Here is a 25,983-nt window from a genome sequence, read left to right on the forward strand (position 1 = left end):
TAAAATCAGCAACAAGACAAGGATGTCCACTATCACCACTCCTGTTCAATATAGTTTTGGAAACATTAGCCATGAGAAAGAAATAAAAGGAATACAGATAAGAAATGAAGAAATCAAGTTGATATATTTTTATTACTTCTTCAGTTTTGTTGCCTGTTACTGGATTGTTTAGGGTTTTTATATTTTCTTGATTCAGTTTTGGTAATTCATATGTATGTAGGAATCTATCCATTTCCTCTGAATTCTCCAATTTATTTGATTACAGGCTCTCAAAGTAGTTACTACCATGCCTATCTCCCATGAGGTTGCTCCGCCCCTCGAGTTGGTGGTGTCTTGCATCTACTCATGTAAACTGTCCCTGGGCAGGGCTGGTTTATGCATAGAGAGGGTAACGGCCATGATGCAGCTGAGGCCACAGGTGGCAGCCGTCATACTGACTTCCAGATGGTCTCCTCAAGTGTCTGGTTTGGCCAATGCCCTCCTTGTCCAGAAGCAGGCAGCCTTGTGGCCCCTGAGAAGCTAGCAGAAGGTGCTTCCTCACCAGCCAGGCCCTCATGCTGACCTTGCAAATTCAGCCAATGCTTTGAGCCCAAAATGGGAATGTTGGTTTTGTGTCCAAGGCTTGTTCCAAGTTTGTCAGCAAGGTTTAGAGGACCTCAAGAACAGATGCCATCTGCCTGAATGTTGACATGCCAGTGGGTGTGAATCCTTTTTTCATTTTTCCTTTTCCCTTCCCTTTGGACAGTGTTACAATGAACACTTTAGCATTCTGTTTTTGGTTGATAGTTGAGCAAACTGACATTACAGAAAGTGCCTTAGACACTATAGTACTAAGACAATGTTAAATATATCATTTGCCTCTATAACAATTTAATGTATTAAGTTTTGACTATGCTTCATATCATGTACCTCTTTAGTCAAAGTGGTATCATAAACATTCAGTGACAACAAATCAGTGTTAATGATAAATCCCTGATCCTCTGCAATGTTCTTGAAAACACAAACCTGTTGGGTTAAAAGTTTTAACATCTGTTAGGAAGAATTTGTTACGTGGGTTTGGAATCTCTGATTTCTCTCTGTATGAATTATACTGGCTGTTGACCACCAGACATCTGACCGCAAATATCTTTCCTTATATTCCCATATTTCTAGACAATGATTTTTGTAAGACAATAAATTTATTCATTATAAATAAAAAAGCAGTGTTGATTTTGATTTCATTTTTCATTTCTAATTGCATTGTTTTGGTTCTTCTTTAATATTAGATAGATGTTTGTGTATTTTATTTATTTTTTTAAAGAACTAGCTATTCAATTCATCAATTCTTTATATTTTTTAGTCTCAATTTCATTGATTTCTGCTCTGATCTTAATAATTTTCTTCCTTGTACTAACTTTAGATTTAGATTGTTCTTATTTTTCTAGGACCTTGAAGTGCATCACATCATTTGTTTGGGATTACTCTTTTTCTGATGTGAACATTCACAGCTATAAATGTCCTCTTAGGACTGCTTCCAAGGTTTTCTATAGGTTCTGGTATGTTATACTGGCATTTTTGTTTAATTCTAGGAACTGTCTATAATTTCTTCTATGACCCACTGATTATTCATGAGGATATTGGTTAATTATCGTACATTTGCATAAATCCTGTGGTTTCTTTTCCCTTTGATTTCTAGTTTCATTGAACTTTATACTGATATTATGCATGGGATAAGTTTGATTCTTTTGCATTTCGTAAGCATGCTTTCTGTTCCTATTTTGGAGAATGTCTCACGTGTTGCTGAAAAAACTGTACTCTGTTGTTGGATGCACCACTGTAGATAATTAAGTTTATTTGTTTGAAGGTTTGGTTCAATTCTGGTATTTGTTTGTTAGTGCTTTGTCTGGTTGGTTTGTCTATTTGTGGCAATGGAGTATTGGGGTCTCCCAGTATAATTGTGTTGAAATTTTATCTGATCTTTCATGTCCAGTACTATTTGTTTTATGATGATGGGTGTGCCATTGTTTATTGTACATATGTTTATAATTGTTATTTCTTCCTGTTGAATTTTTCCCTTAACAAATGTCTAGTGATCTTCTTCACCTCTTTTGAGCAGTTTTGGCCTGAAATCCACTTTGTTGGAAATTACAATAACTACTCCTCCATTTTTCTAGATTCTGGTTGCATGGAATATTATTTTTCATCCCTTTGATTTTTAATTTATGATTTTTTTTATTAAATGTTTCTTTTATACAGGATATTATTAGATTTTATTTCTTGGCCCATTTCACACAAATCTCTGTCTTTGGATTGGGGAATTGCAACCATTCACATCAAGAGTTATTACTGAAAGGTATTGACTATTCATGTCATTATTTTCCTGTGCTGTTCCGCCCTCCCCCCTTTTTGCTTAAGCATTTAGCCTGATTGGTTATTCATTCTGTTATACTTTTTTTGTCATTATTGGCTTCATTGTCTTTTTTTTTTGGATATTCTTGAGAATTTTTTCTAATGTAGGTTTCATGGTCATGAATTTCTCTAGGTGTTCATAGAAATGTCTTATTTTTTCATCAATTTTGAAATATAGTTTTGCAGGATATATAAGTCTGAGTTGGAAGTTTTCTTTTCAGGCTTATAACATTTCACTCCAAGATCTCTTGGCCCTTAAAGTCTGTGTTGAGTAGTCTGCTGTAACTCTAACGGATTTACCTTTATTAGTGATTTGTTGTTTTTCAGTGACAGCTTTAAAGATTCTGTCCTTTTTGGACTTTTGGTATTTTGACTGTATTTTTTCATGGGGAGGGTTTTTTTAAATCATGCCTATTTGGATTTCTGTATGTTTCTCTTATCTGTGTGTTTAATTTTCCCCAAATATTTAGAAAGTTTTCCTCTATTATTTTTGTAAATAGGTTTTGTTAATGCCCCTTGTTTGACAGGCTTCAAATGAATGCTTTTCGTGCTTTGAGGAAATAGTTACAAGGAGATTCATCATACTAAAAAATAAACAGAGAACAATGTATCTGGCTGGTGTGGATTTTTAAAAATCATCTTTTTATCTCTTTTCTAAATTTTCTATAATGAGCATGTATTAATTTGTGTAAGTATATGTTAATATTTGTTCTAACTTACAGAATTTTCAACTAAATTGTTTTTCCACAGAGAGAAGTTGCAGCCAGTAGCCAGAATGGAGAGGAAATTGTTCCTGCTTTAACTTTACGTTTTTTGATAACGCAACTGGAAACAGCTCTTAGAAACATTCAAGCTACTAATTATACTGTAGGTGTTTTCTCTTTGAAAGTTTAAAATAATGGACCTGTGTAGCATTTTTCAATGAGAGAACACAAATGCATGCTTATTTTGAGGTGTATGCCAATTTTTGCATTTCCTTTTTATCTCTAAAGAAAGATACATATAAATTTATTGCCTTATAGTTTTTAAATTTTATATGACAGCATGTTTATAATGAGCCTATTCTAGTCCCCTTGCTTACCAGATTTTTTTCTCATAAGAGAAACTTGAATTAATAGAAATGGATTTTTTGACTTAAAATAGAGATTCATGAACTTCAAAAAATAAGCCATGCACAGAAAGACAGATACTGCATAACAGTATCTAAAAGTATTGAATTCCTACAAGTGAAATATAGACTGGTGGTCACAAAGACTGAGGGTAGAGAGAGGGTAAGGAGATGTTAATAAGTAGTGGTGTGAGTATACAACCAGTAACAGTCTTGGCTTCAGAGTCTAGCCTCTGAACTATGACATCATACTGCCTCTGCACATATGGGAATAGTAAAGTGGAAACCAGTTAGATATTACAGGGAGTTTTTAATCTGTAAACTTACTTAGTCCACTGAGAAAAAAACATGCATCTATCCAAACTGGAGTTTGAAGCCAGACTTCTAACTCTATAGTCAGTTGTCTCAGAAATATACACTATTGGTCATAAGAAGTATTCTCCATGAAAGAATACAGTTAGAGAGCCAGGGATTTAGCTCAGTGGCACTGCACAAGGTCCTGAGTTTGATCCTAGTACCCCCTCCAAAGAATACAGTTAGATGAATACAGATAGAAAGCTTATATCCTAAGGATGTTTATCATCCTTATGTATTTGGAAAAATCTTGCTTATGATATTAACCTCAGTGAAAAAAGTCATATGACAAAATATGGTTATAATCTTCAGTTAGTATAGAATTGAAGAGCAAAGAAAGTTAGATTCTCCAGAGAAACAGAATCTCAGAGAAAAAAAATATAAATAATATGATCTAACTTATTATGAGAGATATGCAGATATGATTTATCATGAGGAATTGGGTCATGTGATTATGGAGGTTAAGCCTCATGATCTGGTGTCTGCAAACAGGTAAACCAGAAAAGCTGGTAATATAGTTCCACCCATTATGAAGGCCTAAGAACCTGGGGAAACCCATGACATGAATCCCAGTCTGAGGGCAGAAGATGTGTCCCATCTTGAGCAGGGAGGCAGGCAGCAAAAATAGCAAATTCTTCCTTTGCATTTTGTTGTATTCAGGCCATCAATGAATTGGAAAATGCCCAGCCATGTTCAGGAGGCCAATCAACTATTCAGAGTCCACCAGTTCAAACACTGATATCTCTGAACACACTCTCATAGACACACTCAGAAAAAATGTTTAATCTGGGAACTTTGTGACCAGTTGACTCATAAAAACAACCATCACAAATAGAAAATATTTTTCTCCATAGGCATTTAAAAAATTTTTCATTTTGAGATAATTATAGATTTATAGAAATTGCAGCTGTGTTGTACAAAAGTATAGACGTCTCTGTGTACTCCTCACCCAGTTCTCTTCAATAGTTACATCTTATATGCTATAGTACATTATTAAAACCAAGAAATTGACATTGTTACTATGGATGTTATATCCAGGGCTTCTAAGAGTAGTACCCTAATGGACTTTCAGAGATTTGCTAGAAGGATAGGGCAATCATGACCAAAACATTACAGTAACAAAGACATGTGGCAGATCACAAGGGGAAAATCCAGATGGAATCTCAAAGAATCCATTTGCAGGTTTCCTTATGTTTTCTTGAGTCCTTCAAGAGCAACAGAATAAACTCCCTTAGCTCCCATCCCCAGCAAGAGAAATGTAGCAACATGTGTGATTTTTCTGTCAAAGATGGCACATTAGACACTTGGGTTCCAAATATTTATTAGAGGCGAGCTATTTAGAGTACCTTCTGGCTGCTTTGTGCCAAAATTTCAGATTTCTAATAGAATTTCCCAGGTGTTCAACATAAATTGTGCTGTCTGTACAGTAGCATAGTGAACCAGCTTCATTGGTTAGTTAATAGTGAGAACATCACTGAAATCCAAATTCCCAGATACCTTTGTAGTCACACCAAACTCTTCCTGTCCCTCCTCACCTTTCTTAATCTTTAATCTGTTTTCATCTCTGTAATTTTGCACACCTTATACTTAAGTGAAGAAAATAGCCACACATTTTATTTTATTTTTTTTCCTTTAATTATTTTATTGGTACATTTTAGGTATACAATACATTTACATTCCTCATTGGGAACTTGTACCTTTACATGATGCATCTTGGTTCTTATTTTTTCCCCATTCCCAGCCCTCCCTTCACCTCCTCCACCCTTCCCTAGCCACACATTTTAATTTTTCATTGTAGAAGTGTTAAGCTTTATGTTTATATGGTTGTAACAAAATCCACATGGAAAGAGTAATAGACTATAACAGATCATTACATTTTTAAAGGTAGGTTGTAGATATTTTTCTGTTCATTATTGCCTAAAGTGTTCCTCAGACCTAAAATACTATATAATGAGACAAAGAATTTTTAAAAGGTTTAATGTAACAAAATGTTGATGGCAGTTGCTTTCATTTTCTTTCACCAAATTCCTCATCTTGGATCAAATTATCAAATACATAATATTCTTTACAGTAAATATTAAATGATTGGTAATATAATGATAATTTTTACTATCTTTAATAATTATTAAATGGGCCTAGTATATTTAATTAAGCTTATTATACCAAAAAGTAGCTCATTTTAAATATATCTAACATATTCTTTTTTTTGTAGGCATACCAAATTGATATTGGTTATTACTTAACATTACTGTTTTTATATGGAGTATCACTTACAGAAAGAGGGAAGAAAGAAGTACGTATGCAACTTGTGGTTTTTTTGCCCATTATAAATCTGTACACTTACATTGACTTCATGTTAGCAAATTAAAATGTTGATTTAAAAAAAACTTTTCTAGAACATTGAAACCAGCTATGAACTTTTCTGTCATTATTTATAATGTAATTATGTCAAAGATTATATTGTTAAACTAAGAATACATAGGACGTTCTTGATGTTAGCTTATAGATTCAGTTATTTTAAACCTATCTGTATTCATGTCCTAAGTGCCTATCATTTGCGTAAAATAGAAAATGAGTTAGAAAACAATTTTTTATTTATGTAGTGTATTTTAATTCATTTCTTGGTGTAGATTAATTTCTCTGGTCTTAATCTTAACTTTTTCCAAAATATGAGTAATACCTTATTTTTTTCAAATAAAGTGAGATGCAAATAAAAATCTGGTAAAAAGTTTCTAAAGTTTCTTTCAATTTTAGCATTTTAATTTTTTTTCTGATTTTCTTTGCAGGTAATATTTCTTTACTTTTTCTGTTTCCAAATCTATACTCTTTACTTGGTTTCATAAATTAAGCATGTAATTATGACTTGTTAACTAAATAGAGTTTTAAGCACTGAAACTGAAAACATTTCTATTTTAAATAATTTCATGCAATACAAATTATTATTTAATGTGATGTACTTGAAAATATTTTAAAACAAGGTCATATAGATTTAAATTTTTTTCCAGAGAAACCAATGCCATCATTCCTATTTTATTAATTGTGACTGAAGCAACTTTTACAATTGATACGGATTTTTACCTCTCCTTCCCCCAAAGAGACTGTCTAGAGTAAGAAGCCATTACTTAGCTGCGGTCAGTGGTACACACTTGTAATGCAAGGACTCTGGAAGACTGAGGCAAGAGGAACTTAACTTTAAGCCAAGCCTTGGAAATTTACCAACTTAATGAGACCCCGTCTCCAAATTTAAAAAAGTACTGGGGATGTAGCTCTGTGTGAAGGCCCTGGATTCAATCTCTAATGCCAGATTTTTTTAAAAAGCCACTTGTTTCCTACTTGAAAAATTAAGAAGACTTGTGCTGCAATTAGAAAAAATTACAAAGAATTACAAAGAATTGTGCTCCAATCGTTATCAGGAACCCATCTTTAACAAAAGCCCAAAGTAATATTTGTCTCTTTTATATATAAAATATTACATATTTTTTCACTTTGAATGCTGATATTGTACATTTGTTTATAAATGAATATTTTAGGCACTAAGTAGATTATGTAATCACATAGAGGGATGCTAAGATTAGAGATGTGGAAAATGACTGGATGAATATATCACTCTTAAAGTTGCCCTAATTTCTCCAGTTTGGGAAATAATTTTTTACGTTAAAGAAAGAAATATATTTCACATCAGCCAAACCTGGTTTATGTTATTACAGGATTATACAGAAGCTGAGAATAAATTTCTGGTGATGAAGATGGTGATCCAAGAAAATGAAATTTGTGAAAATTTTATGTCTTTAGTCTATTTTGGACGTGGTTTACTCCGATGTGCTCAAAAGAGGTAAGGATTTCAATTAATAGACAGATCTTAACTGTCAACTTTCAGGATTGTAAAATAAGAATAAAATTTGACAATATACAAAGGATCATGATATTCACGCTCTCAGACTGTTTTAATCTTCATTATCTTTAAAGTACTTGAAAATATTAAATAAGCAGATGTAACAGACCATGGCAATAAGAGGTAGCCTAGCATTGATATTATGAACATAGGCTGTGGATTCTGATTGACCTGGATCCAAATACATTTTCTTCCACTTAGCCTACAAAAATTAATGTTGTTAACCTTTATGTTTTTGATCTCTAAAATGGAACTAATAATAGTGTCCATCTCATAAGGATATTATAGGTGATTAACAGTGACTGGGATACAAAATATGTAGTACTTAATAAATGAATGATGGTTGTGATTTTTAATATTATCACCAGTGTCTTAAAATAGTTTTTTAAAGTAAAAGTTTTCTTATAAAGAGTTGAAAGGGTCTAAATCCTGAGTTTGAAGAATATTGGTTATTTTGTATTTTAAGAAAGTGAAATTGTATAGAAGAACCTATACAGATTATCTACTTACTTCCTAAATGAAGATCCTTAGCCTTTATAGCATCATTCATTCATTTGATTTACTAAACAGCTATCATAGTCCAGAAACTGTGCTAGGTTATGGGGAGTAGTTCTTATCCCCATGTAGCAGACAGTAGATGAAGGATATAGACTTTAATAAAAATAATCATTTATAAAATACTCAATTATGAAATGTGATAAATGCTAAAGATCTATGAGGGAAAATACAGTGAATAACACAAGCCTTTATTAGAGCTCCAGCCTGGTTTTAAGAATCAGAAATCTCCCTCAGAAAATACTGGTTTAGTGAGATTTGTGGGATGAATTAGAGTTTATTTGAGGAAACCCCTGTGAACTATGATTGCTGGGCCAAATCATTCCTAAAAGTGTCACCTGCATGATGGTTTTTGATTCTGTTTTTTTTATCTCCTAACTCTGTGGCATGCCTATTTTTTACTAGGATATGTAAGACTTCCCATTTCCCATTTGCTAGGTCTGATTAGCATGATCCCATCAGTTTAGTGGGCTAATGTTATGCTTTGCAAAATGCAAGATAATGAAAATCTCTTCAGTCTATATTGTGACAGAGTAGGAGAATTAACATCACATGAGACAAGACAAAGAATGTGTACTGCTGTCCTTCCTTCAGATATGCAAACTACGTTTTAGCCTCTTTACTTAAGGCCATTAAGAAGAATTCATTTTCGAGATCATTGACACTAGAAAACCCAGTTGTATGGTAGTATCATTTCTTTCATCTATGGCCTCTGGAGGACAACCCACTACTGAGATTATCAAAGGCGGTGGTGCCCTTCTTTTTCTGTATTTCTTATTGTACTGACAAATGAAGTATCCTGTGAGCCTTCCCAGGAATGCTGTCTACATTGTCTGTCATAGCGATGTCTGTGTTGTTTGTTTGTTCTTTGTGGTCCTGGGGATTGAACCCTGGGCCTCATGCATGCTAGCCCTTTGCTCTTACTACTGAACCACATCTACAGCCCAGTTTCTATGTTCTTATGTAGTAAGTCTATGCTAACATTCTTATCTTTGTGAGTTTTCTGACTCATTTTTACTCTACAAAGAAATGTCCAGCATTTCTACCCCACTTACTATAGGCCAATATTGTATCCAAATTTTTAGGAACCTTTTCTGGAGCCAAGTTTTTAGGAGTATTTTCAGACTGGTTTCATAGGTCCTTGCTAGGAAAGTATACCCTGAATTCTGTAAGTTGTTCCCTGTTAGTATATACTTCACATCCAGCCTTGTCTTTGCCCATTCATTTACACTTTTAATAGTCTCATGCATGTTTCTGCCTGTATGTACTAGTAGATTCTGCAGTTCTTATGGTAAACAATTTTCTTTTTCTGGGCAGGGATTCTGTTTTCCTACTTGAGCCTTTTTTACCTGACCTTAGCCATACTGTTCTGAAGGCAATAACTGGGGAGAGAGGAAGATGAGGAGGAGGAAAGGCAAGGTCTTTTGAGATATGCATCTCTGATGATATTTTTGCATGGTCTCTACTTAATGACAGGCAGCTCTTCTGCAGCAAACAAGAGGTCTTTGCCAGGAACATGGTTTAGGAAGAGTTTAAACACTCTGTGTTTAAACTACTTTCACTTAAATATCCTCATTTTACCTCTATGGGTCTACTCATTACTATCAAAGCCCTGATTATAGCATAGTAGTCCTGTTGAGACTGTACATTTGGTTTCCTTTCAGTTGTTCTACACTTATGACTAAATCCTGGGCTTTTATTCAGCATATGTTGTCCTTATGTCTGGAGGAGGTGAGGATTCTTTAAATGTCACAAAGATGACTTCTAGCTCTTGTACTGACAGTAACAGTCTGAGTCTATAGTAAGTTTGTGGAGGCTATATATTTGCTCTCATTTGTAAATTGCTCCACTTTATGATTACATCTATCCCTTATTTTCAGCACAGTTTATTTTTATGAATATAGAAGATGAGAGTCTCTTTAAATGCTGCCATACAGACCTTCTGGTTTTCATAGTGTGTCCTGAATTAATAGTTGGCTGACATGTGCCTATCATTCTCTTTCTTCAAGGCCTCCAAGACAGTTAACAAAAGTCAACCAACTCTACCATTCCTTTAATTATTATGGCCCCCATACTGTTCAAGCTTGAACTACTACATAATCTATTGCCTCCCCTCCACCTGTATTTCATCCCAATCTACCACAGGTGAGAGTCCTAGTATTTATATTTGTATAGCATGCCAGAGGTTATCACCACTCTACTTTCCACAAAAAAGGGTTACTTTTTACTTCATTAGTAAACTATACAGTACTAGAGTACCCCTCAGACTCACCTTATTTTAAAATGCCTTACAGGTATAATGGAGGACTGCTAGAATTTCATAAAAGCTTACAAGAAATAGGAGATATAAATGATCGTTGGTTTGACATAGATCCTACAGAAGATGAAGATTTACCAACAACTTTTAAAGTAAGAAATATTTCATCTGTGACTAATCAGAATCATCTTTGATAAAGTATTATTTAAACCAACTACATGATATTCTATAGGAAGCACATTCTTTTGTTGTAAATTAGCTTTTCATAGAATGAAACTTGAGCTTTTATTGCCTAGTGTGCAATGTGTGATTCAACAAGTAAAAGTGTGGTAGTCAGCATAACAAGACTGCTATCCATACTAGTCTAGTGACATGGTTAGAGCTAAATGTAATAGTTAAATTTATTTTTTAATTATATTTACCATTATTTTGTTATTAATTTGTAAAGCGGTAAACGCTTTGTTTATAAATTTTGCCCCAAATGCCCATAGACATAAGTAAAATTTATGCATATTTGTTCAGATGGCAAAGCCATCATTAGCCTTTTTTTCTTTTATTTTCTCTTCATCTCTTTTATATTTTATTTTCTTTCCTTTCCTTTTTTTTTTTTCTTTTCTGGTATTGAATCCAGGGCATTTACACTGAGGTACAAACCAGCCTTTTTTAATTTTTTATTTTGAGACACGGTTTTGTTAAGTTGTGCAGGCTGGGGTTGAACTTTCTGTTCTCCTGCCTCAGCCTTTGAAAGTGCTGGGATTATAGACATGTGTCACCAGCCCTGGCTAACATTTTCATTTATGTCTTTCCACACAGACTTACATGTGTAAACACTCATACTTTTTATTTTTCTAAATTGGTTTAATGTTACACATTTGTATTTGTGTCCTGGAATTATATAGTATTTTTAATTACCAGTAATTAGATTATTATAGAACAATGATTTTTATATAGTACTTCATAGAACTGTACTTTAATCCAATTTTTAGAGTTGAACATTTAGTTTATCTTGAACATTGCAGTTTTTTATTCTTATAAAAAGTGATTTTTGGATATTTTTCACATCATTCCATTAAAATAAATTGGAAGAAAAGGTCCAGAGGGGAAGGGGAAATGAGAAGGGTAGGGGAAATGAAAGAAGGGTAAGGAATAAATAGGAGAATAGGAAAAAAGAGAAAGTCTTTGTAAATAGGGAAGGGTGGAGGGGTTGGAAGGGAGGGTAGGGGAATGGGAAAAAAATGAGAACCAAGATATAATCATGTAAATGTACAAATACCCAATGATGAGTGTCATCACATTGTATACCTAAAATGTACCAATAAAATTAATGAATTAAAAAAATTTGAGGGTAGAATTGTGAAGCAAGTATTCACCCACTTGTAAAGTTGCTAATAAATATTTCTATATAGCCTCTCAGATAAAATTGTACCACTTTATATTATTAAGACAATGTGAGATTTCCATTTCCCCATACCCCTCAGTGTTACATATATATATATTTTTTTGGATGTTCTTTATCTTTTGGGTAATTTTTATTCAGTTATGTAGGTCACTTTAATCTATTTAATATGAACATAACTATACTAGGTTTTTCATGGTTAATGTTTGAATGACATATCTTTTTTAAACTTTTACTTAAAAACTTCTGGATCCTTATATTTTAGCTTACTTTAAGACCAAAATTACTCCTCAAGATAAAGGGGGATATAGATCACAAAAATACAAAATTTAATTATTCTGGGCTACGACAACTCAGAATTTGTATAGTTCTCATAATTAAGCCTCAAATTATATGAAAAAATTGAGAAAACTAAAAGAGAAATAAAAAATCTCCAGTTGCAATGGAATATTTTAATATACCTCTTAGTAACAAATAGAGATTATTAGTAATATAGAGATTGTTTTTGGTACTGTCAATATATTCATATGATTTTAAACTTTGACTTACTAAAATAATAATCTTGTATTTTTTTTTTAGGTATTGAACTTCTTTACCTGTTCAAAACAGTCCCTATTTGGTCTTTTTACTCTTATTTCTCTTCTTTTTAAGATATTCTTTTCTATTACTTCAAATCTTTCAATGAATTTTTATTTTGCAAAGTAATATCTGTATGCAGTTTGCCAAAAAACATTTTAATGGACTTAAAAATTAGGTTTCTGTTCTGTTGTCTCTAATTCCCAGAGGAAACTCCTTCTAAGACTTCTAAACATCTTGCTTTGATATTTACATATTTTTCAAAAAATTGAATTGCTATTTTAAATTTTTTTTCACTTTAGGTTTTATCTTGACTTTTCACTTAATACAAACACACCTTTATGTATCTGTGTGTGTGCGGGAACACACACACACACACACACACACTTTCTTCTCATATCTTATCAGTAGTTTTAAATTCTTATCAAATTGACCTCATCCTGCAAGCTCTCTCTACTTTTTTCTTGTGTAGAATTCACAAGTGGCTCAGAATTCAAGTTTTCTTCTTTTTAGGTTTACTCTCTTGTTTTAGTGGTGCAGCTACTCCAGCAGCTTCCCATAAAAGAGTGCTTGCTTGGGATGTAAATTTTTTAGTAAATTTTAAGTGTCAAAATAATTTATCTTTGGCATACTTCATCTATATCTTGCCTGGGCATAGAATTGTAAGTTGAAAATAAGTTTTCATTTCTAAGAGTGTTTTTCTCTTATCTTCTGTCTTCCAATATTTATTATTTTGGAGAAATTTTATCTTACTATGATTTTCAAACTTTTACATGTGATTTGTTTTATATTTTACTTTCTATTTTCATTCTAAGAGTTTTAAAGGAAAATCCTTTGTGCCCCCAGTGTTCACAACTTGTTTTTTATTCTGGTATATTTTCCTGATTTGTGTGCTTACTACTTTCTTCTTTTCTTTTTTAAGTACTTATTATCCCATTTTTTGCATACTGGACTGATTGTCTACTATTATTTTTTTCATATTTTTTATATTTTTATTTTGTCCTGCCTTCTGACAGATTTTCTCAACCTTTTCTGTATGTGGCTGACATTTGTAAAATAATTTATAGAAGATTATTTGTCATATTATATACCTTTAAAATAGTTTTTAAAATCCTATTGAAAATCTAGTAGATTCTTCTAAGAATAAGTGTTGAAAATTTTGTCTAATCACTTATCTTAGACCTGATTATGTGTTTCACTTATATTTAATCAGCATTTTAAATGTGAAATTTATTCCAAGGTATAACTATTGGTATTGGAAGGGGATCAAGAGATGGAGGGAGAGTGGAAGGGGGAAGGAAAGGGGCTGAAAAACAAGAATTAAGATGTACTATGTACATATACCAACTACACAAAAGTAAGATAAACATTATGTACTGTAAACATGTACTAATAAAAATTTTTTTTAAATAAAATTAAAAAGAAAAAATGTATTTCTATACTGTACTTTTGCCTGTTACTGCTGTGAATGACATGTACCACTATAGTAGTTCAACTGTCAACATACTATCCTAGGAGCTGATTCTGATGTGTGTGTGTGTGTGTGTGTGTGTGTGTGTGTGTATTCAAGTAATTCTTGATAGGGACATGCCAAATGTTATGCTATAGATTAAGATAGTGAAGAAAAGTATAGTTTCAAACATATACATCTCTCCTTTCTTTATGTTTGAATCATTCAGTAAGAAATTTAATATTTCTAATTTAGAAATTTTCTATATGTTGGTTATTTTGAGTGAGGGAAATGTGTTCTATTACTGTTTTTAAAAAATGTATAAAAGTTCCTCTAAAAGAATATAGCATGGACATACCACTTGCGTTAAACATTAGAAATGTTATTGTCTTAATTTATCATTATTAATTCATGAAAATTCTTTTTACTTTTAAAATCTAGGATCTCCTCAATAGTTTTATCAAGACAACTGAAAGTAACATAATGAAACAGACCATTTGTAGTTATCTAGATTGTGAGCGATCTTGTGAAGCTGACATTTTAAAGAACACAAATTATAAGGTACTATAATTACCAATTAATTATTTTTTAATGTGATTATAAAATTAAAAGTAATTAATTTAATTATAGTGCTAATGCAATTGGAAAGTTGTTTGACTATCTCCAAGAACATAGATTCAAAAAAGTGTAGTATCTATATTCTGAGTCAATAAAAGAATGAATTGGCTTTGGTAAGGTTTTTGTAACATGTACTTCTGAACTTATAACTATTATATGTCTAATCACAGTGAAAATAATCTAAAAATTTGTTTATAGTTAGAAATATTAGAGGTTGAGAATAGTAGCATTTCACTAAGAAGATACATTGTTACTCCTCAGTATACTGTTATCTAATTGATTATTATCTCTTCTATAGGTCTTTTGTGAAGGGTGGATTAGATCAGTTTTGATTTGAGGAAATCCCATAATTAGAGTACCTTTAATAGATCTCTCTGGATCAGTCAGAATATGATTATGTGAAATCACAAGATTGAATAAGATATGACCATCAGTGCAAATTAGATCCCGCTTTATAAGATAAATGAAGTCTCAGTTGTAAGGTATAATGTGTACAGCAGACAGGAAAGGTGGAGAGAAAGAGACAGCCAAGATCTGTTCATTAGGGTAAAAAAACCTGGTAACTGGGCCTGGTGAAATGCGGTGCTCAGGGCCAGGTATTTTCTGTTTGGTTTAGGTGACCTGGTAATGTGGTCCTGAGCCTTCCTAGGAAAGATACAGGGTTCCAATCAAATAAACAGTAAGTTCCAGAAGAAAGTAGTGGGCATATAGTTTAGAGTTTTATCATCTAAGCAGAATTCCTATTAAAACGATACAGGGCTATTTTTCCCAGGATGTTTACGATAGGAAATACAAAAAAGTTCTATATCCTGACATAACACAGTAGCTCAGGTGCTATTACCAAGGGGGCAAATATGAAGTGTGTGGGTGATGAGGGACAGAGGAAATTCAAAGAATAATGGTGTGGAGTTGGGACTGGAGGAAAAGAGAAAGGTAAAAATGAAGATGAAGAGGAGTAGACCATAATTCCTTTACAAATATCACTGGTTGACTTTCTGCTATTTTGTTGTAAAATCATTGCTTCCTCTTTTTAAACTCATAATTTTTCAGTTTCTAATGTTGTAAAGTTCTTTGGCAATCTTTAAATTTTGAATACTATGCAGAACTCTTCAGTTACAGTTTTAAAAATGATTTGAGGAGACAGTATCTGTATCTACATTGCTATTTCCATTATCAATAGCTTACTTTTTCTCTCCCAAGGGTTTTTTCCAGTTAATGTGCAGTAAAAATTGCTGTATTTATTTCCACAAAATTTGTTGGAAAAAATTCAAGAATTTAAAATATCCTGGTGAAAATGATCAGGTATTATATTTGCTTTTCTTTCTTAAACTTTATTGTAGCATTTCTTTTTTTTTCTTTTGATCCTCTTCCTTTTCATTTCTTTCTAGTCACATTTTCTTTTTCTTTTCCTTTTTGCTCAGTTCTCTCTGATGCTTATCTTCCTACCATATTTATCCATCTTTATTAAACAGCTCTTTGTAGAGGTATTTCACCAGTTGCTTTACTTAATGATTTCTATGAGTCTGTTCTCCTCTCTAAATTTATCCTCAAGGATAGAAGTATTGTTGCATATATTCCTGCAAAGGATTTAGAATTAAAGAATAGCAACACACAAAAAGGATAATTACATGATTTTAAGAATTGTTTTTATTCTAGGGGTGAGAATAAGGAAAAACTTTAGTTTCCATATTTGGATTTGTTCATGTTGTATTAGTTATATACTAAATTTAGCTGTTTCCCATTAAAAGTGAAGTGAAAATCCAAAGCCCAGTTCTATATTAATTAATCTTTAGTGAGCTGATTATGATAAGTTGAATCTATATTACTTTTGGTTCTGTAAGGTTTACGTTGTGCAAACAACAGAATAACCTTATAAAGCAATTGTGATATAGCAGAAAGATCACTGGATATGGAGTTGGTAAATCTGGGCTCAAGTCCAAATTAAGTCACTTACTGATTTTATTACATTTACCTTGTAATTTAACTACTCTGAGTCTAATTTTTTCTATTCTAAAGTGAGGATAAGATAAGCTTCCTTTATAGATTCAGTGTAAGTATAAACAGATAAAACAGGTGAGCTACCATTGCAAACTGTATAAACAATCATATAAGCATTATTATTCATTTTTAAGTGATGTGCAAGTACTTTACAATTTCTTTAATTGTTGTGGCAATGAATGGTGATCATCTTTAGCAGAAAGAAGAAGTAAAAGAAATATAAGTAATTTAACCAAAGGAAATAGCAAAATCAGAACCAGAGAAAGGACTTCTCTTTTCTGGAATCCTTTGTTATTCTCTGGCATCCTCAAATATCCAATCTTCAATATTTTTAAAATATTTGCTTAATTAGTATATCTACTTAAAGTTGCTTTTTGTGTAACAGCAAATATATTTTAAACTGTAATGTAGATTCTTAAAGATTTTGAACTAGAAATGATCAGAGAAGACAGTGAAGTCATATCTATTGATATATTACCTGGACAATCTGAACAGCTAACTCAAATGTTTAGTTGTATCTTTCCATTTACCATGTAGCAACATCTGCTTCTAATTTTATATGGCTTTACTCAGATTTGTACATTAGTGAATTTTCTATTTTTTTATTGTTTTTCTATTAATAACTTTAGAGTTTTAGTGGGAAAACGTGTTTGAAGGAAGGATGCACAGGTGACATGGTAAGGATGCTACAAGGTGATGTACCTGGAATTGTTAAAATTTTGGTGAGTATCTTTTTCTTGCTTTTCTTGTTTTCCTTCACTGAAATGGTATTTTTTACTTTAAACAGATTTGGAAATGATAATAATAAAATCCTAGCCATGTATTCTTTGATGGTGATTAACTCCTCTACTCTTTCTGTTCCTATGAATTATGAAAAGTGGTCTTTAAGAAAAGGATAATTTAAAAATAAAATCACACAGAGAAACAGTTAAATTTGCCCTGAGTATACCAATGAGAAGATTATCATGAGCCAAGGATTATTATTTAGTTCTATGCCACCTAAGTTTAAAAATAATTTGAGACTTTCTGAACCTCTTTTAGTCTATAAATATCTTCCTATGAATATATCTATAGATACAGTAGCTGTTACATAGATAGTATCAAAGGCAGAAATGGTCTTATATATACTACTTTATAATAGTAAAATAATACTATTTTATAATTAATGAGATACTGTGTTGAATTTTCAAATTACAATAAACCCAACTTATAAGTAAAAATGAATTTTACTTTATCTTTATTCAATTTTTATATTTTAAATTTGGCATTTAAATCCCATAGTAAGTAGAACAGCTTTTTAAGGGTACTCTGCTTTGTTATTTATTTATTTTTCTTAAATTCTTTTATTGGTACATTTTAGGTATACAACACAATTACATTTCTCATTGGGACCTTTTACCTTTACGTGATGCATCTTGCCTCCTATTTTTTCCCCATTCCTTGCCCTCCCTTCACCCCCTCCACCCTTCCCTATTTACAAAGACTTTATTAGCTTTGTTATTTTTAAAAGGATTATATATTGCTAACCATTCTGTTTTGGTTTATATTCACTATGGCTTCATTATTATTGTTTGTTTTCAAATGTTAAGACTAAAAATCTAATATTAAAGAATTTTTGAAATTTAATTACTTTAGGGCTTTTTTATCACTTGCAGTTTGAAGTCGTGAGAAAAGATGAATATATAACCATTGAAAATTTAGGAGCAAGGTAAGCTTAAAATAAAATATTACATTATTATTTTATGCACATATATGTATTTTTAGTTGTTCCTTCTGTGTTCTGGCACCTGTTAGAACACTATTAAAATTTTAAGGAATTATTAGATGTATGAAAAAATCATATTGAATTGCCTGCCATTTGTTTCCCTCTCTATTCCCATTAATATAAACAGTTATATTTTAAATCAAAGAACTAAAAAGCATGTGGATATTTTTCTCTTAAGTGTGAAAATTATCCTTTCTTAAAAACAAAACATGTCTTAAAGTTATTCTTTAAGTAGGTTTTTATGAAGACTTTGTCTTATCCTTCAAAGCCCTCTAAGCTTATCTCACAATATGACTCTGTTTCTTAGATGAGAAACTTTATTTCTGAATAATGCACGTGCATGCACAACACACACATACACACACGCACAGATTTTAAGCTAGGAATTCATGGAGGTGTAGAGTGTTACAATTAAAATTAGAAGTTTTGATATAAAAAGTTCTTGTAACTCATTGATTTTCTTTTCTATTTAAAGGATAAATATATATAATTTTCAGTCTACACAAGGACGATGTACTAATAGCTAATTCCTCAGTTTTCCTTTATATGTTAGTGAAATCCAGATCTGTATTTAGCACAGTTTTCTCTATTAAAAATGACCTGTACATCTGTCTGCATCCTAAATAGCCCCACCTTTATTCTTTCACAAATAATTCAGCATGCCCAAAACTGAAGTCTTGATTTTTCTTTCCAACACTTCCTTGTGACTCTTTAATACCTTTTCTGCCTTACCTGCCTCCTTTACTAAACTGAATGAGATTGTCGTTCTTATTTAAAATTCTGAAACAACTTCTTAATATGTCTGTTTGTAGCCTTGCCTTTCTCTCATCTTCCTGTTTACATCGCTGTCAGTAGAACTTTTCTAAAATAAAAATTGAAATATATCACTCTGTGGTTGAAAATCTTTCAGTTTTCTCACTGCTTTTAAAATTGAAATTTCTTACCTTCACTCTTCAGTTATCTTGAAACCCACTGAACTTAGTAGTGTCATCTCATGCTCTTACCATATATACCAAGCTTCTTTTAGTTTTATACTCTCTACCACCTATACTGTGCTTCTTTTTAATTTCTTCACAGCACAGTGTCATCTCATGAAAACTCCAGATTCTTAACTGGAAGTAAAACTGTTTTACTATTACAGGCTTTGCATGGAATACCCTGCTCCTTTGTTTTTACCTAGTTAAAACATTGAAGCCTTACTTCGATAAAAGTAGATGTTTTTATCACGTATTCCTTCTAGTTCTATAAAAACATTTCCTAACTTTATTATACTTTCTTGGGTATTTTTTTCATTTGGCTGTAAACTCCATGAGGACAAGAACTTTATTTTTCATGTAGCATAATTCCTGGCACATAGCTGGTACTCAGTAAATATATAGTAGATGTAGAGATTTTGAATTTCATTATTCTCCAATGTAGTGTATAATTTATTTTTGTTTTAATTGGAAGTTAACTTGGCGGAATGGGAGTTATAACCTCTATTGCCGGGGGTGGGGAGTAACTCCAGCTTCAATCCAGAGCATTTGTCTAGCTAGCTGTTTTTAAATTTATTTCACAGTTGTGTGGTTCAGTGTTTAGTCAGTGTTCAGTCAGAAATGTAGCTCAAAAGAATTTGGGGCTCCCTTTTCTGTCTTTCCCTTCTAGGATTCCCCCATCTCTTCAGTGGCCATACATCTACAGCTTCAATTTTGTGACTTCTTCAGCTAAACAGACCATAGATCTGCATGACATCATTGTTTTTATTGGTGATACTGGCAATTTGTATTTTTTTCTTCCCATTCTTATTAGAGATATATCCATTTTGCTGATCTTGCTAAAGAATCAGTTTTTTATTTCACTGATTTTCTCTAATATTTTTATTACAATTCCATTGATTTCTGCTCTTTGTTATTTGCTTGTTTCTACTTATTTTGCATTTAATTTGCTGAAATGAAAGCTCTTATCATTGATTTGAAATCTGTTCTTAACAAACTGATTTCCCATGAGTTACTTTTTAAATGCATCCCATACATTTTGCTATGTTGAAAATTATTTTTTTATTAAATTCAGAATGTTTTCTGATTTGGTGTATGTGTGTGTGTGTGTGTGTGTGTGTGTGTGTGTACGGGTACACCAAGGGTTACTTGGAACTGTGTTACTGAATTGCCAAATGTTTAGGGATATTTCAGCTGTCTTCTCAGATAATTATTCCTTTAATTCCTGTGATTACAAGATGTATTTTTCTAGTACTACAATCCTTTATAATTTGTCAGAGATTGCCGTATGATCCATAATGTTTCATATTTTGATGAGTGAGCTTTTGAAAAGAATCTATATTTTACTTTTGTATGGAGTGTTCTATATAGTACACAAAGGTAGTTTGTAATTTTGTTTCATTGTTCTATATCATTACTAATTATTTGTTTACTTTTTCTCTCAATTACTGAGAGAGAAATGTTAAAATCTGGTACAGTATCTATATTTTGTCTTTGTCTGTTGTCTGTTTATGTATTTTGAAACTGTTTTACTAGTTGCTATATACATTTAGGATTATCTTTTTCTTAATGATTTTATTGTCAGTAATAATATTGCTCCATCAAGTCTCTCTCTCTTTGATATTGATACAAAAACTGCACCTGACATTTTTTAACCAGCTTATTTTTCTCCAATTTTTATTATTCATTAGTACATGTTTGCAGTAATGATCACATTCCTCATGGGGAGTTGGTACATGTAGATAATACATCTCAATTCCTTTTTCATTCCCTTATGCCCTCCTTTCTCCCCCATTTTTCCATCTTTTGGTTCCATTCCCACTTGCAAAAGATCTGTCTCCCTACTTCCCATCATCTGTCTTTTATTTTGTTCTTTATTTATATTTTACATTTCTTGTTTAAGAGAAACCATGTGATGTTTAAACTCTGATTTATTTCAAAGCATTATCTCAAGATGCACCTATTTCCTACAAATGATTCAAGTTTATTCTTCCTTATGTCAAAATAGTACTCTATTTTATATTTTCTTTATTCACATTTTCTTTATTCAGTTGTCTGAGATTTAGCTCTTAATGAGTTGTGCAGCTATAAACATGGGCATGCATCTATCCCTGTAATATGATGTCTTTAACCCTCTTGGGAAGATACCTGGAATGGGAATTGCTGGATCAAACAGAAAGTTTAGTTTTTAAAAAAATCTCCATACTGATTCCCATAATGGTTGTACTAGTTTACATTCCCACCAACAATGTAGAGGGTTCCTTTTTCCCCCAGCCTTGCCATCATTTGTTACTATTTGATTTCTTGATGATAGTACAAGAAAAAGTGATGATCTTTGCCTTTAAATTGGGGGTTTATTCCATGTGAGTTTTCTATTAATTATTTATACCGTTAGATTTAATTCTCCTTCCTTCTTTTCAACTTTTTCATTTGGTACTTTGTGCTCATTTCTAATTGTAAGCTGTAACAATAGTGCTACAAGGAACATTATTATATATATTCACAGGTTAATTTATATAGAACATTTTTCAGAATGTATTCCTAGAACTAGAATTGTTAATCCATTTATTGCATATTCTCAACTTTACTAGATTTTGCCAAACTGTTTTGCACAATTGTTTTACCAATTTACACTTTCTATCAGCAGTCTAGGAGAATTTCTTTTACATAACTATCCTAGCCAGTGCTTCATATTGTTAGAATTTATATTATTTCCAATGTTGTGGGTGATTGGCAATGTTATAGTGGTGTTAGAGATAAGATCATTTAATAATAACAACAGCCACCACCAAAATTTCTGGCCTCGTTAAGCTTACATCCTAGTGTAGTTATATTTTTATTTTCTTTTGTGTTCTGTATGAGAGTTGATTTCAAAGCCAAGCCACAGTATTTTTTTCATTCATTTAATGGTAAGGTTTACCTAGTCCTAGTCTATTTAATAAATTTTGCTACTTCTTCCCTCTCTGTTTTCTAATTGTTTTTATTGCTATTATACCAGTTTCATTATTTTTTAAAATCATTCAGCATTAAGTTGGTTTTCTTAGAATAATTATTGCCAAAAAATTGTGTTGTAAAGGAGGAGTAAGGAGTTCCAGGTTCCCTATTTGCTTTTTTTTTTTTTCTTTTTTTTTTTTAAATAATACAAATCATTGCTTTTATTGTTGCGGCTGTTGTTGTCCTGCTACCACATTTATTCTTGTAAATAAGTTTGATTCTTTTTGTGTGAAATCTATCAATGTTCCTTAAATCTTTATTCCAGTGAAAATGACAATATGGGATTGTCATTGTTGGTGTTTTTGTATTTATTCTTTCAATTTTCTTCTTTGCTTTTGTTAGCCATGTTTATACTACAAATCTTGACTTATTTGTGGTATTACTTCACTCTAACGTAAGTTTTTTCCCACTTGCAGTTATAAGAAGTTGATGTCTCTGAAAATAGCTGATACTGATATAAGACCGAAGATCAGTTTAAAATTTAATACAAAAGGTATTATTTTATTTCTGTATGACTCCTATTGACAATTATCTTTTATTTGTAAAGTGCCATGCCATTAACAATCATGCTATCACCTAATGTTTGTCATGCACTAAACTTAAATTTACACCATTAAGAAACACTTGACATAGGCACTAGGCTTGATCTTACAGACAGGTATGTGGATCTCATATTACTTTGGCAACCTATGAAGAGGTACTTTAGGTCTGGTGACTACACAGTAAGATTTGCCCCAGCAGAGGTTTCTTTCAGTCCCCTTACTCTTATTGCATTCCCTTTTAATAGAGCAAGCACTGAGCAGCCTAATGTGCAAGAAATAAGCATTTGACACTTGGAGCCAACTGATGTGAACTTAGGTGCCAACTACTTATAAGTGTACCAGGAAGTGCTATATCCTCACTTTGAGACATTGCAGGCCCTTGTTCCCTTGGAAGAATAGTTTGGTGATAGTCCTTGCTAGGGAGAATGGATATCCCTAACGCCCTGATTCTATATTTGGTAAACTGGAGAAAGCTCCTCGAATCATTTTATTTTTAATTTTTTCACCCTCACAATATATATCTAGTGTATTAAGCAAAAATATTGATTGAAAAATCTCTAAAACACGAGATCATGACTACTATCTATTTCTCCTCGGTCTACTTTCCTCCTCTGGAAGTACTTTGATATTGGGGAAAATATCAAATAGTTTTTAATTTCATACCTTATTCCATTTCACTGATGAAATACCTACTTAATCATTAAATTCATCAGATTGGGTAAGGACAGGAAGTTTATTATATCAGTGCTTCTCAAACTCTGAATATATATTGAATCATCTGGCTCTTTTGTTAACATATAGGTGCCAATTCAATGAGTCTGGAGTGGAGCTTGCTATTTCTAACAGTTCCAAAGGGAATGCTGATACCATTGGTCTGTGGACCACTCTTTGAGTAACAAGGCATTAGATCACTTTATTTTTTTTGACATATTGTAGCCACTAGCCATATGTGGCCATTTAGGTGGAAATTAATTTAAATGAAGTAAAATTGAACAAACAGCTCGTCAGACAAGCAACATTTCCAGTACTCAAATGAGTAGTGGACGGTGCAAATATAAAACATTTTTGTCACAGAAAGTTCTCTTGCATAGTGCTGATTAAGATAAAATATGATAAAATAAATAAAGTATAATAAAACAGTGGCAGTTACCATTCTTGACAAATTCTGGCTTAGTACTTTGATGCCATTTGGTGGCCAAAACTCATTTATTTGAACAGAACAGTGGATGATTGAAAGGCTTCTGATGGAGAATAGTTTTTGTGCTACTTTTGCTTGGGAATATACTGTTTTGGTTTAGATATTTTGGCAGCAAGGCAGAAACCAACATGCTTATTGAGCACTACACGTGGCGAAACACTATACTGTGCTTCATTCTTTTAGAATAATTCTTGTCCTACCAGAGCATAGAATGTAATGCGCATAGGAAAAGAGCATTAATGTGGAATATCTTGACTTCTCAAAATTCATTTTCAGATGAAATGCCTATCTTCAAACTTGATTATAATTATTTCTATCATCTGCTTCATATAATTATTATTTCTGGTACTGACATTGTCCGGCAAATATTCGATGAGGCTATGCCACCCCCTCTTTTGAAAAAAGAGCTGCTCATCCACAAGAATGTACTGGAATCCTACTACAACCATCTTTGGACCAATCACCCTTTGGGTGGATCATGGCATCTGCTTTATCCCCCAAACAAAGAGCTACCACAATCCAAACAGTTTGATTTATGCCTCCTATTAGCTCTAATAAAACATTTGAATGTATTCCCTGCACCCAAAAAAGGCTGGAATATGGAACCACCATCTTCTGACCTCTCTAAGTCTGCAGACATTCTGAGACTATGCAATTACAGGGATATCCTCCTTAGTGAGATTTTGATGAATGGGCTCACAGAGTCACAATTCAATTCAATTTGGAAAAAAGTTTCAGATATTCTTCTGCGTCTTGGGATGAAGCAAGAGGATATCGACAAAGTGAAGGAGAATCCCATTGAGAATATTTCCCTTGATTACCATCAGCTATCCATCTACCTAGGCATACCAGTACCAGAAATCATCCAAAGGATGCTATCCTGCTATCAACAAGGTACAAAATAATCTTTATTTCACCCAGTAAACCTTTATTGTCTGTTCTATGCCTGTGCCGTGCACAGTATAGTTGGCAGAGAATTTAGTGAACTCACATTCTTGAGAGGATAGACTTATTAAGAAGGTAAATAGAAATAATAGTGCTAAAGATGTTTCTAGAATACATGGGAAATCCTAGCTTAAAGGAATCTGAAAAATCTTTCTGGAAAATACAATATTTAAGGAATTCTTAATGATAGGTAGAGGTTAGCCAAGTGAGGCAGATGAATAAGGATGCTTCAGAGGGAAACAAAAACAAAGATACATAAACATAAAAATGTCATGATACAGGGAACTAAAAAATTTGACATTAATGAGATTAAAGTAGGAGAGAATTCATGGACAGAATGCATTCAAGAGGACTTCTTTTGTCCTGTTGAGAAATTTGTATTTTTGCAAAAAAGAATTGTTAAAAGATTTTTAAATAGAAGAGTTTTATCACTTCTCCAAAAGTAAGCATGCCTAATGCCATGAAATACAGCTACTCTGTATTTAAGAATGCCTTTATAAATACAATAAGTGTGTGTTTCTTTTTCTTTTTAGCTGAATTTTGATGTTTATTTGGCTTTGTTGTTGCTTGTTTGTTTGGCTCATTGGATTTTTTGAGACAGTATCTTATATGTATATAGTCCAGGCTGACCTGGAACTCAGGGTCCTTCCAGCTTAGCCTCCACAGTGCTGGGTTTGCAGGTATACACCACCACACCTTGCTAGTGTTGATGTTTAATTTAAAATTTTACCACCTAGTTTGTAGATGAATAAAATACCAGATAGCATCCATCTAAGTGTCTGAGTTCAGCAGTGGCCATTCCTAGACGTGTCTATTGATATGTAAAAGACCAGACTTCTATGGAATGCCAAGATTGCTTTCATTTCTCATGGGGAGTAGAGTTCAGGGTCTGTCAGCATCATTGAAACTCTTGCTGTGCTATTCTAGGTAACTGTTTCTGGTCCCGAGTTATTAGTGTAGTGGGTAACACAGG

At 32.5% G+C, this 25,983-nt stretch overlaps 1 protein-coding gene across 25 annotated transcripts in view; it reads left to right on the top strand.

Moving 5' to 3' along the window:
- Nucleotides 1-25,983, top strand: part of Dzip3 (DAZ interacting zinc finger protein 3) — a 98,505-nt gene that overhangs the window by 34,288 nt on the left and 38,234 nt on the right. For 13 of the 25 annotated variants that reach the window (XR_015452686.1, XM_013075452.3, XM_021264003.2 and 10 more), the window contains 10 exons: nucleotides 3,139-3,255; nucleotides 6,063-6,143; nucleotides 7,558-7,682; nucleotides 10,592-10,706; nucleotides 14,418-14,537; nucleotides 15,795-15,896; nucleotides 17,222-17,314; nucleotides 18,248-18,300; nucleotides 22,742-22,818; nucleotides 24,342-24,959. Coding sequence is in view for 24 of the 25 variants with exons in the window: in XM_013075452.3 (XP_012930906.1) it covers nucleotides 3,139-3,255; nucleotides 6,063-6,143; nucleotides 7,558-7,682; nucleotides 10,592-10,706; nucleotides 14,418-14,537; nucleotides 15,795-15,896; nucleotides 17,222-17,314; nucleotides 18,248-18,300; nucleotides 22,742-22,818; nucleotides 24,342-24,959 (1,501 nt within the window). In the remaining variant the exon portion in view is untranslated. Of the gene's footprint in view, nucleotides 1-1,424; nucleotides 1,536-2,235; nucleotides 2,333-3,138; nucleotides 3,256-6,062; nucleotides 6,144-7,004; nucleotides 7,290-7,557; nucleotides 7,683-10,306; nucleotides 10,443-10,591; nucleotides 10,707-14,417; nucleotides 14,538-15,794; nucleotides 15,897-17,221; nucleotides 17,315-18,247; nucleotides 18,301-22,741; nucleotides 22,819-24,341; nucleotides 24,960-25,983 lie in introns of those variants that run through there. The other 12 variants (XM_021264021.2, XM_087215010.1, XM_087215037.1 and 9 more) reach the window with 7 other exon arrangements.

Source organism: Heterocephalus glaber, unplaced genomic scaffold (genome assembly GCF_053883595.1).
Source record: "Heterocephalus glaber isolate CG9 unplaced genomic scaffold, H.glaber_assembly_v1.0 deba00000122, whole genome shotgun sequence".
Lineage (NCBI taxonomy): Eukaryota > Metazoa > Chordata > Mammalia > Rodentia > Bathyergidae > Heterocephalus > Heterocephalus glaber.